The following is a 12,375-nucleotide window of genomic DNA, read 5'->3' as shown; positions in this document are numbered from 1 at the left end:
TTTTAGGTGATATGTGGATTGAGCATTAAATAACATGGAATCCTGTGAAAAGTGGTTGCTTATGCATTATATTCCAATCTTTTTTTATCACATAAAAGAAGAAGCATCTTATGACTGTAGGCTCTGGAGTCAGGTCACATAGGTTCAAGTCCCTGCTCTCCTATATGTTAATTATCTTGAATAAGTTATTTACATTCTGTGCCTTAGTTTCCATTACTATAATAGAGGTTTCATAAAAATAGTATTTACCGCCTAAGATGGTTTCAAAGATAAGTGAATGAATGCTTAGAACAGAGCATGACCCAAAAAGCACTTAATAAATGTTAACTGTTATTTTTAATTAGCATTATAATATTTACTTTTACCTTCTATTTATGGCAAGTGATTCCATTTACGGTAATCATTTTAAATTTCCTTGTTAAATAGGCTTACTTATTTTTGAAAGTAAATCATTTTAAATGACTATTAAGTAATTAGTATCAATATGGCAAAACTCAGGACAGTCAGAGGGGCAAGAGAGTACACAAACTGATGACAGTGATGTACAAATGACTGAGGTTTGACGTAGAAGGAGGCAATGTTGGAGCAGTGGTGCAAGGAGAAAGGTTAAGAGCTCAAGCTAACATAAAGTAGAAATGGTGAAGGAAAAACAAGGATTTGTGAAATATTTAACAGGTTGGATTGACAGCACTCCCTGCCCCCAAAGTCGAGGATAGTACCTGCCACATGGTAGGTACTCAATAAAAACTTTCTGGGAAAAGGTAGATAAGGAAGAAATAAAGAGTCGAAGACATAGTCTAGTTTGAATATTTGAGTCATGAACTAGAAAGTCGAGCAAGAGACCAAGGATCTGGAAAGAAGATAATGAGTTAAGCTTAGAATGGGACGAGTTTGCCTTTTCAGTAGAAATCTAGATGGAGAGGTCCACGCATTTACCAGGAACCCAGGAGAATGTCTCAGTTAAACATACAGAACTGAGAGCTATCGATTCCCTATTCTTAAGCTTGTCTTTCTATTTCGTTCTTGGTCAAAGCAGGAAGAAAAACAGGGGCACTATGGGTGGTGTCTGTAGAAGTCAGGATTCTCCAGAGAAAGAGAACCAATAGGAAGTGCAAATATATAGTAAGAGTCTCATTTTAAGGAATTGGCTCACATGATTATGGAGATTTGTTGGGTCTAAAATCTGATCGAGGGGGCTGGCGGGCTGGAGACTCAGAAAAGATTTAGAGTTCGAGTCCATAGGTAGTCTGCTGGAAAAGCCGATGCTGCAGGTGAAGTTCAAAGGCAATCTGCTAGAGAATTCTTCTTCCTCCGGGGGAATTAGCCTTTTGCTCTACTCAGGTCTTCAGTTGACTGGATGAAGCAAGCTGCTTTACTCAAAGTTACTGATTTAAATGTATTAATAAATCACATCCAAAAACATCGTCACACAAACATCCAGAATAATGTTTGACCAAATATCTGGGTACAGTGGCTCAGCCAAGTTGGCACAGAAGATTAACTATTACAGTGTACATGCTATAACTCATTCCCACCTTACTTACTTTATACAAATACACCTTCTATGTAGACTTCAACGCAACAGCAAGATTGATAATAATCATTGCACAGTAAGAGGGAAAACCCCTTAGGAGTGCAATGGCCTTCATTCTTAGTTATCCTCAGAGAAAGGAGAATGATGGTACATTTTCTATGTTCTTGGGACTGTATGAGCTATGATCTGTGGGGGGCGGAAGTAAATCTCCTCCACACTTGACAGAAGGATCGAGGTATAGATATTATACAACTGCCAGAGCCTCTTTATAATAGAGGAGTAGGGGTTAACACAGAATGTCGTTTCCCAAAACGAGTCCATAGCCCAATGTGTACATTTCCAGTTCCACTTTACAACCAGACGACGAAGCACAAATTGCCCTCCAAGTCTTTGATGCACAGTTTTTAATAGTTAAATTATAGTAAGACCAACCCCCATGTTCTTGACATTGTTTTCAAATCAGCTACGAAACCTCATAGTCAACGGAATTAAATGGAATCAATAGGCCTAAAAGAACAAATATCTTCCACTGACCTTTGTGCATAACATTTACGGAGAATTATTGAGCTAGAAAAATCTTCCCTTAAAAACACTTATTAAGGGACTTCCCTGGTGGCGCAGTGGTTAAGAATCCGCCTGCCAATGCAGGGACACGGGTTTGAGCCCTTGTCCAGGATCCCACATACCGCGGAGCAACTAAGCCCGTGCGCCACAACTAATGAGCCTGCACTCTAGAGCCCACGAGCCATAACTCCTGAAGCCCGTCTCCCTAGAGTCCGTGCTCTGCCACAAGAGAAGCCACCGCAGTGAGAAGCCCGCGCACCGCAACGAAGAGTAGTCACCGCTCTCTGCAACTAGAGAGAAAGCCCATGCACAGCAACGAAGACCCAATGCAGCCAAAATAAATAAATAAATAAATAAATAAATTTATTTGAAAAACATTGTCTAAAAAAAAAAAAATTTATTAAGTGTTTAGAGGACCTATGAAAAGTTATCCTGTAAGTACATATAAAATTTGAAAGTATTACCGCAACACGCTGTAAAATCATTTTGGAAGACACCACAGTTTTCTCAAAATTCATAATCAAGTTGGAGATATTTTATAGAAATGCTTTTTAATCCTGCATTGTTAAAAATAGCCTCCTTAAAAGCAGGGCTTGGGCTTCCCTGGTGGCGCAGCGGTTGAGAGTCCGCCTGCCGATGCAGGGGACGTGGGTTCGTGCCCCGGACCCGGAATATCCCACACGGAGCGGCTACGCCCGTGAGCCATGGCCGCTGAGCCTGCGCATCCAGAGCCTGTGCTCCGCAACGGGAGAGGCCACAACAGTGAGAGGCCCGCGTACCGCAAAAAAAAAAAAAGCAGGGCTTACATTTCTGGTATGTTCCCAATGCAACCCTTATGGGATCAGAAGCATTCAGGTTCTGGGTGCTCAGTAAAAGTCATGGGTAGTCATTAGGTCATCAAATAAGCTTCTAATTTTTTCTAATAAATAAGATACATATTTCAATGCCTACAAGTATGGTCAACATCATTACCCCATATGTTGACATGACTTTTGTCTTTCCAATGAAAAATTCTAGTGATAAGTATAGTTTTTACATTCCAAAAATAATACAGGCTTTTTAATTTTAAAAAATGCCTGAAATTTGCATTGTAATTTGACATTATATATCAAGATGTCTAAAAACTTTCCCACACTTTAACCCAGTAATATTGTTTCTGAAAAACTAGCCTAAAGATATAATCTGGGAATGGGAAGCTTTAAGCACAAATATTCATTAAAGTATTGCTGATAAAGTTGTCTTTTCTTTTAAATGTGGTTTCATGGTCCAAAGTTAAAGAAAGACTGACTTATAACTGATCTGAGACAAATGTAACTAACCCAAAATGGAGGAATAGTTAAGTGAGCCATGTATCTATCTATTAAAGCAACCACAAAAATTCATGTTTAGAAAAAGTTCACAATGGCATGTTAAAGTGCTTATAACATTACTTACAAAAGGAGTAGAAAACATATTATACAGTAATTTTATACAATTATACAATTAAAATATTTAAAGCCTACTAATAAAAACTAGCCATGAGGGGACAACATCAAAAGAAATGCTTCAAAAACATTCACTGTTTGTTTTTTTCTTCTCTTTTGAGACATTTTCCAAATTGTATCTAATGTGCATACCTGTTTCTATAATGGAGGAAAAATATCACTTTATTAAGGGTGGCACGGAGTGGGAGGGGCAGAGAACAAGCCCGAGGGTGCTGGGGGTAGGATAGGGTTGCATAAAGCTAAAGTATGCCTAAGTTCTCACTTAAGGGCTCATGTGTGTTGATAAAGGTGGTATGCAGTATATCCTGCCAAGTGTTATTCTCAAGTGAAGTTGGAACTTGTCCTTTAAGCTCATTCTGAGCTTGGTATTGAGAAATACCAATAAGGAAGAGGTGCTTTGCTATTGTTTCAACACTACTCAGCAAATACTGTTGCTGTCCCGGAATAACCACCCTCACACGACAGGTCCCCACCACGTGTGTCATGTTCTTGGGCAAGGATGCACAGAAGTCAAACACAATCATCACCAGGCCCCAGGAAGAGGCGGTGCTGCCCTGCTTGGGAAATCACACTGCAGGAGACCTTTGTCAGATACTGGTTAAATATATCAGCCAGTGGCTGGGGACCAACTTTCCCTTCCATTTGCAGCAAATAAAAACAAAGTATCACTGAAGACTCTTTGTAAGTCACAGAAACCTAATGGGGATAAGTTAAACCAAAATTGATTGGAAATTGAGTCCTTTATAGAAGGAAAAACTAATCATGTCTCCTTAAAGGATAAGGACCATGGTGGCACTGAGTTCTCCATCAGGGCCACGTGGGCGATCCCTTTTTGGTAAGGCCATCTGACTCAGCTTCTACCATTTCTAATCTTGTCATTCCATTTATGATAAAAATTCCTGTGGAGAAACAGCAAAAGTACTATCTTAGACCATGTGCTGATCCCCTTGGCCAGAAGAAAGCCCCACCAAGATCTCAAGTATAGATGGATGTCATTCCCCAAAGGTAGGATGACTACAGGTTGGGGTTTGCCCTAGACAATCCCAGTGTGTATCTGTTTTTTAGGAATAACTATAAGTAGCATCACTTTCACTCACAAACGTGTCCAAGTTTCGATAATAAATTGCATGATCACTCTATACAAAGGAAAAACAGGGCATTGTTACCAAAGGGGGGAGAAGTGATGCTGAGTGGATGAAAATAGCCGCCATTACGAGACTCTTAGAAGAGGTCAACACAAAGTGTTTTGCACCCAATCTCTCAGGTTAAAGATAAGAATTAGCATCAAAAGCTTTTATCAGTCTTTTGCTTTCGACTCCAACATGAAAATAACATTCCTATGCTCACCCCCTATGCTTTGAATTATGATGACTTTGACCCAATAATTCCATTCCGTTGTCCTTGCTGCTAAACCCCTAACTGTTAAAATGTTCCCTTTTACGGCTGCTTTTTTTTTTAATTTTAGTATATATTTTCTATAATATTGTGTTTCAGGTGTACAGCAAAGTTATTCAGTTATACATATATATTTTTACAGATTCTTTTCCATTATAGGTTATTACAAGCTATTGAATATAGCTGTGCTATACAGCAAAACCTTGCTGTTTATTTTATATATAGTAGTGTGTATCTGTTAATCCTAAGCTCCTAATTTATCCCTTTGGTAAATTTATCTCTTATTTCCCCTTTGGTAACCGTAAGTTTGTTCCTATGTGAGTGTATTTCTGTTTTGTGAATAAATTCATTTGTATTATTTTTTTAGATTTCACATATAAGTGATATCATATAATTGTCTTTCTCTGACTTGGGCAGAAGATCTAAATAGACATTTTCCCAAAGAAGACATACAGATAGCCAAAACGCACATGAAAAGATGTTCAACACTGCTAATTATTAGAGAACTGCAAATCAAAACTACAATGAGCTATCACCTCACACTGGTCAGAATGACCATCACCAAAAAGTCTACAAATATTAAATGCTGGAGAGGGTATGAGGAAAAGGAACTGCTACACTGTTGGTGGGAATGAAAATTGGTGCAGCCACTATGGAAAACAATATGGGTTCCTTAAAAAAGTAAAATAGAGTTACCATATGATCCAGCAACCCCACTCCTTGGTGTATGTTCAGAAATGACAAAAACCCTATTTGAAAAGATACTTGCATCCCAATGTTCATGGAAGCACTATTTACAATAGACAAGACACGGAAGCAACCTAAGTGTCCATCGACAGATGAATGGATAAAGAAGATGTGGTATATATAATATATACACAATGGAAATTAGTCAGTCATAAAAAAGAATGAATTATCATACGGCTGCTTTTTCAGCTTAATTTGTGCTCTTCTGCTTTCCGAAACAGAATGTTAACATCCATTCACCCAGCTGAAGGGTCAGGGTGATACCAGATCCAATATTCCCCAAAGCATGTGTAGGATAGTTGCTGTCCCCCTGCTGCTGACTAATAATGAGTCAAATAGTGCCTTTCACTCTGATTTCCTCCGAGAGGCTGTTCTACAAGCCTGGGGTCAACTTAAAGGAAGACGGGTTTTGTTTAATATTTTCTCTTTTCATTAGTGCACTTAAATTACTTTCTTGCAAACTCTGCTTGTTACCTAAATGTACTAGCACTTTTGTTACCTAATTAGCTTTCTTATCAGAATTCCAACCAAAAATAACAAGAAATTTAATAATGATAAGATATCCTGCCCCCTCAAAACAGATTTCCTTTCGCGCTTTATCTCTTGATACTGTTCTGGCTTGTTTAATTAAAGTATCAGAAATTATTAGACTCAAATTATTTCTTGATCTAGTGCTCAAATTCTCCTGAAAAACTGCTTCTTCTGCCTCCTTATTTAAACTTTATCAGTGTGAGGCAGATGAGTTTCCACACGTATGCAACTGGATTCATGTAATTCAATATAAATTTGGAGGAAGAGCCTAATTTAGCCTCTAAGTAATTAGACGAACAAATCAGATTTGGCTACACTGAGCTACCATGGTTTAAATACTCATGTCTCTTTTCTTGTGCTCTTCGATCATCAAAATGAACAACACTAATGTGCAAAAGAAACGTATGAAACTTAGCATGGAGTTGTGAAATTCAAAGCAAAGATCTTATTTATTTTTTCATTAGAGGAGTGGGGGAAAAATCACCAAGTTCAAACCACTAGCATAAGTAGTCTTCAAGGAGGGTAGTCATGTCTGTTACAGGCTTTAAAAACACCGATGAGAAAGTACCCTTAAATCACAGCATTGAGAAGGAGAAAACTATAAGACATATTGGTTATTTGTCTTCATCATACTCTGTGAAAAAATTTCAAGTTGGAACCTGTTTGCTTCTGGTGGAGCTGTGTGAGAGGTTCACTTTCTTTGAAGTCGTCTGCAATATGATCCCCTTTTGCACCGTCAAGCTTGGCTATCACAATTACCAGGCCGCCATTTTGAATTTGTGTTTTATTGGAACGTCAATCCTTACCCCGGTGTTTGCAGGATGGCTTGCTGATGTATGTCTAGGAAGAAACAAACTGGTACAGGTTTGCTTATTTCTGCATTTTCTAGGCGAGTGTCCACTTCTGACTGGATTGTTTTACAACTTATTTTAGTGGATTTTTATTAGAACGTTTGATTTATGCTATACCCACTTTGTTTTCAGCATAAGATGTAATAAATGAGCTAAGAATGTTGCTTCAATTTAGTTTATTCTCTGTATTATTTGAGGGATACTACTAAGTGTGTGTGTGTGTGTTAGAGGATGCTTTGATACTTTTATCATTGCACTGATTATATTTTATAATAATTATCTCTTTAAATGTCTGTTTTCTATACTCTGCAGAATTCCCTCCTTTCCCCCCTTCCTACCACAAGCCAAAATTTGTGACAAATTCTATGTGAAATATGAAGTTCATTTGCTTCACAACTAAAGTGAAGTGTGCTAAAAAGTTGTTTTGAAGTACATGTAGAAACGTTTTCATCAAAAGGTGGTCTTTTAATTAGTCATATAATAATTAAGATTGCACTTGAAGACATGATTTCCATATTATGAAGTATGGCTACATGCTAAAAAATGAATGAATTTAACGCTACACTGTGCTTCTTTACATAACAAAAAAGAAATAGATCTACAAAAGTTTGGGAGTGACGTGATTGCAAGCAATGTTGGGGAAATATCAAATTTGTTTGATATGGAATAGAGATCAAGTTGATGAACAGTCTAGAAATTTAGGCTGGAAAGTTCAGGTTGCTCTTCTAGACAAGAAGGAGTTACTGAAGATATGAACACATTTGTGAAATGCTTCAATAAACAGGACTGACAATCACAGTGAGAGGTTAGAGAGAGAGCAGAAAATCTCAGGATGTTGGTCTAGGTGATGGAGAACTGTCAATCCAGGAAAGAACATAAAACCATAAAAACTCGTCAACTATGTAAGGTCACAAATATGATGGAAGGACAGAAATTAACTCCAAGTTCTGAGCTGAGGAACTTAGGTAGGCAGTTCATCAAAACTGACCAGTGCAGCAGAAATGCAGTTTTGAGGGACAGGGGAGGTGAATGAGGAAGTGATGGGTATCAGCTACTCAACCTACACACAATTCAAATCAGATGGTAAAGTACCATTCACTGAATCGATCAGAGCATGATTCAAACTTGTAAGCTTCTTCATTGTTTCAGTTCCATGAAATAAAAACTAAGTCACTGCATGGCAAATATTTGTTCACCATTCCATAAGTGTTTCTCATTGACTACTCTGTGCTAGACATTGTTCCAGGATCTGGAACCCAACACAGAAGAAAGCAGTCTCTTTTCTTATGAAGTTGACTTTCTGATGTGGGGAGAGGGAAAATCAAGTAATAAATAGCTATCATGTTGGGTGGTAATGTGTGATGATGAAAAAAAAGCTGGGGAAGGGGACAGGATGGACTAGAGAGTGACAAGGTGGCTCTTCTGTGTCAGGGAATGTTTTCTGATGAGAAGACATTTAAGCATGATTTACTCTTCTTCACTTGGTAGCAGGCCATGTCAGTAGCATTGGGTAACTTCTTGTTTAACGTGGTGATTCCCATCAGTCTAAATTCCTGTGTGAGTCATCAGACTAGGACTGAAGTCCCAACTTAGAATTTGGCAAACAGAAGGCAAGTCAATTCCACGACCATTCAGTTTCCTACTCAAAGTTGTTTCCTGGTGTCCCCCACTCATGGATGTCATAAAATTCCAACCAGTCACTAAGTATCAGAGGTTCCATCAAAAATGTGTCTTCTGTCTGTATTGCTACAACCTTAGCTCAAAAATGCAGCCTTCATCTTCTTGACCATTACAGTGGCCTGCTTACTGGCTGTCAGTCATCAGTGTGACCCCAATGCTGTTTCTACCAAAAAATACTGACTTCCTAAAAGAATAAACCTATACATTGGCTCTATTATCTAAAATGTAAAAGCCAATTTAGTTTGTAAGAACCTTTAGAACCTGTCCAAAATTTACCTCTCCAAACTTCTGTCTCAGTACACGACCCCAATCAGGCAGAACTTCTCCTCACGGGCTTCCCTACTTTTCTAATGTTACATCTGCTCTTTTCTCTGCCTGAAATTGTCATTTTCCTTTATCTTTCCATCCCATATCCGAGACATGAAAACTCCTGGCCCTTCCTTCAAGATTCATGTAGTGGGAGGCTTCCGGGAAGATGGCGGAAGAATAAGACGCGGAGATCACCTTCCTCCCCACAGATACACCAGAAATACATCTACACGTGGAACTACTCCTACAGAACACCTACTGAACGCTGGCAGAAGACCTCAGACCTCCCAAAAGGCAAGAAACTCCCCACGTACCTGGGTAGGGCAAAAGAAAAAAGAAAAAACAGAGACAAAAGAATAGGGACGGGACCTGCACCAGTGGGAGGGAGCTGTGAAGGAGGAAAGATTTCCACACACTAGGAAGCCCCTTCGCGGGCGGAGACTGCGGGTGGCGGAGGGGGAAGCTTCGGGGCCGCAGAGGAGAGCGCAGCGACAGGGGCGTGAAGGGCAAAGCGGAGAGATTCCCGCACAGAGGATCATGGCCGACCGGCACTCGCCAGCCCGAGAGGCTTGTCTGCTCCCCCGCCGGGGCGGGCGGGGCTGGGAGCTGAGGCTCAGGCTTCGGTCGGAGCGCCGGCAGAGGACCGGGGTTGGCGGCATAAACACAGCCTGCAGGGGATTAGTGCGCCGCGGCTAGCCGGGAGGGAGTCCGGGGAAAAGTCTGGACCTGCCGAAGAGGCAAGAGACTTTTTCTTACCTCTTTGTTTCCTGGTGCGCGAGGAGAGGGGATTAAGAGGGCTGCTTAAAGGAGCTCCAAAGACGGGCGCGAGCCGCGGCTAAAAGCGCGGACCCCAGAGACGGGCATGAGACGCTCAGGCTGCTGCTGCCGCCAGCAAGAAGCCTGTGTGCGAGCACAGGTCACTATCCACACCCCCCTTCCGGGGAGCCTGTGCAGCCCGCCACTGCCAGGGTGCAACGTCACGCCGGCCTCTGCTCCTTTAACCCCGTCCTGTCTGAGCGAAGAACAGACGCCCTCTGGCGACCTACATGCAGAGGCGGGGCCAAATCCAAAGCTGAGCCCCTGGGAGCTGTGAGAACAAAGAAGAGAAAGGGAAATCTCTCCCAGCAGCCTCAGGAGCAGCGGATTAAAGCTCCACGATCAACTTGATGTACCCTGCCTCTGTGGAACACCTGAATAGACAACGAATCATCCCAAATTGAGGAGGTGGACTTGAGAACAAGATTTATGATTTTTTCCCCTTTTCCTCTTTTTGTGAGTGTTTATGTGTATGCTTCTGTGTGAGCTTCTGTGTATAGCTTTGCTTCCACCATTTGTCCTAGGGTTCTATCCGTCCGTTTGTTTTGTTTTGTTTTTTTAATTTTTTTCTCTTAATAATTATTTTTTTATTTTAATAACTTTATTATATTTTATCTTACTTTATTTTATTTTACTTTATCTCCTTTCTTTTTTTCCTTCCTTCCCTCCTTCCTTCCTTCCTCCCTCCCTCCCTCCCTTCTTTCTTTCTTCCTTTCTTTCTCTCTCTCTTTCTACTAATTCTTTCTTTCTACTTTTTCTCCCTTTTATTCTGAGCCGTGTAGATGAAAGGCTCTTGGTGCAGCAGCCAGGAGTCAGTGCTGTGCCTCTGAGGAGGGAGAGCCAACTTCAGGACACTGGTCCACAAAAGACCTCCCAGCTCCACATAATATCAAATGGCGAAAATCTCCCAGAGATCTCCATCTCAACACCAGCACCCAGCTTCACTCAATGACCAGCACTCCACCCATTAGCAGAGAGGCTGCCTAAAATCGTAACAAGTCCACAGACACCCCAAAACACACCACCAGACATGGACCTGCCCACCAGAAAGACAAGATCCAGCCTCATCCACCAGAACACAGGCACTAACTAGTCCCCTCCACCAGGAAGCCTACACAACCCACTGAACCAACCTTAGCCACTGGGGACAGACACGAAAAACAACAGGAACTACGAACCTGCAGCCTGCAAAAAGGAGACCGCAAACACAGTAAGATAAGCAAATTGAGAAGACAGAAAAACAGCAGATGAAGGAGCAAGATAAAAACCCACCAGACCTAACAAATGAAGAGGAAATAGGCAGTCTACCTGAAAAAGAATTCAGAATAATGATAGTAAAGATGATCCAAAATCTTGGAAATAGACAAAATGCAAGAAATATTTCACAAGGACCTAGAAGAACTAAAGATGAAACAAACAACGATGAACAACACAATAAATGAAATTAAAAATACTCTTCATGGGATCAGTAGCAGAATAACTGAGGCAGAAGAATGGATAAGTGACCTGGAAGATAAAATAGTGGAAATAACTACTGCAGAGCAGAATAAAGAAAAAAGAATGCAATGCCAATAAAATGGACAACCTGGAAGAAATGGACAAATTCTTAGAAATGCACAACCTGCCAAGACTGAATCAGGAAGAAATAGAAAATATGAACAGATCAATCACAAGCACTGAAATTGAAACTGTGATTAAAAATCTTCCAACAAACAAAAGCCCAGGACCACATGGCTTCACAGGCGAATTCTATCAAACATTTAGAGAAGACTTAACACCTATCCTTCTCAAACTCTTCCAAAATATAGCAGAGGGAGGAACACTCCCAAACTAATTCTACGAGGCCACCATCACCTTCATACCCAAACCAGACAAGGATGTCACAAAGAAAGAAAACTACAGGCCAATATCACTGATGAACATAGATGCAAAAATCCTCAACAAAATACTAGCAAGCAGAATCCAACAGCACATTAAACGGATCATAAACTATGACCAAGTGGGGTTTATTCCAGGAATGCAAGGATTCTTCGATATATGCAAATCAATCAATGTGATACACCATATTAACAAATTGAAGGAGAAAAAACATATGATCATCTCAATAGATGCAGAGAAAGCTTTCGACAAAATTCAACACCCATTTATGATAAAAACCCTGTAGAAAGTAGGCATAGAGGGAACTTTCCTTCAACATAATAAAGGCCATATATGACAAACCCACAGCCAACATTGTCCTCAATGGTGAAAAACTGAAAGCATTTCCACTAAGATAAGGAACAACACGAGGTTGCCCACTGTCACCACTCTTATTCAACATAGTTTTGGAAGTTTTAGCCACAGCAATCAGAGAAGAAAAGGAAATAAAAGGTATCCAAATCGGAAAAGAAGAAGTAAAGCTGTCACTGTTTGCAGATGACATGATACTATACATAGAGAGTCCTAAAGATGCTACCAGAAAACT

General features: G+C 40.3%; 1 protein-coding gene across 1 annotated transcript in view; it reads left to right on the top strand.

The window, feature by feature from the left end:
• Positions 1-6,783: 6,783 nt before the first annotated feature.
• Positions 6,784-12,375, top strand: part of SLC15A5 (solute carrier family 15 member 5) — a 90,156-nt gene continuing 84,564 nt past the window's right edge. Inside the window, exon 1 of the mRNA XM_029204888.1 lies at positions 6,784-7,144. Within this exon, the coding sequence (XP_029060721.1) occupies positions 6,784-7,144 (361 nt within the window). The remainder of the gene's footprint in view (positions 7,145-12,375) is intronic.

The sequence above is a fragment of the Monodon monoceros genome, unplaced genomic scaffold (genome assembly GCF_005190385.1).
Source record: "Monodon monoceros isolate NGI ecotype Baffin Bay Population unplaced genomic scaffold, NGI_Narwhal_1 Super_Scaffold_6, whole genome shotgun sequence".
Lineage (NCBI taxonomy): Eukaryota > Metazoa > Chordata > Mammalia > Artiodactyla > Monodontidae > Monodon > Monodon monoceros.
Note: the sequence above shows the minus strand (reverse complement) of the source record. Positions and strands in the feature narration are given on the sequence as shown.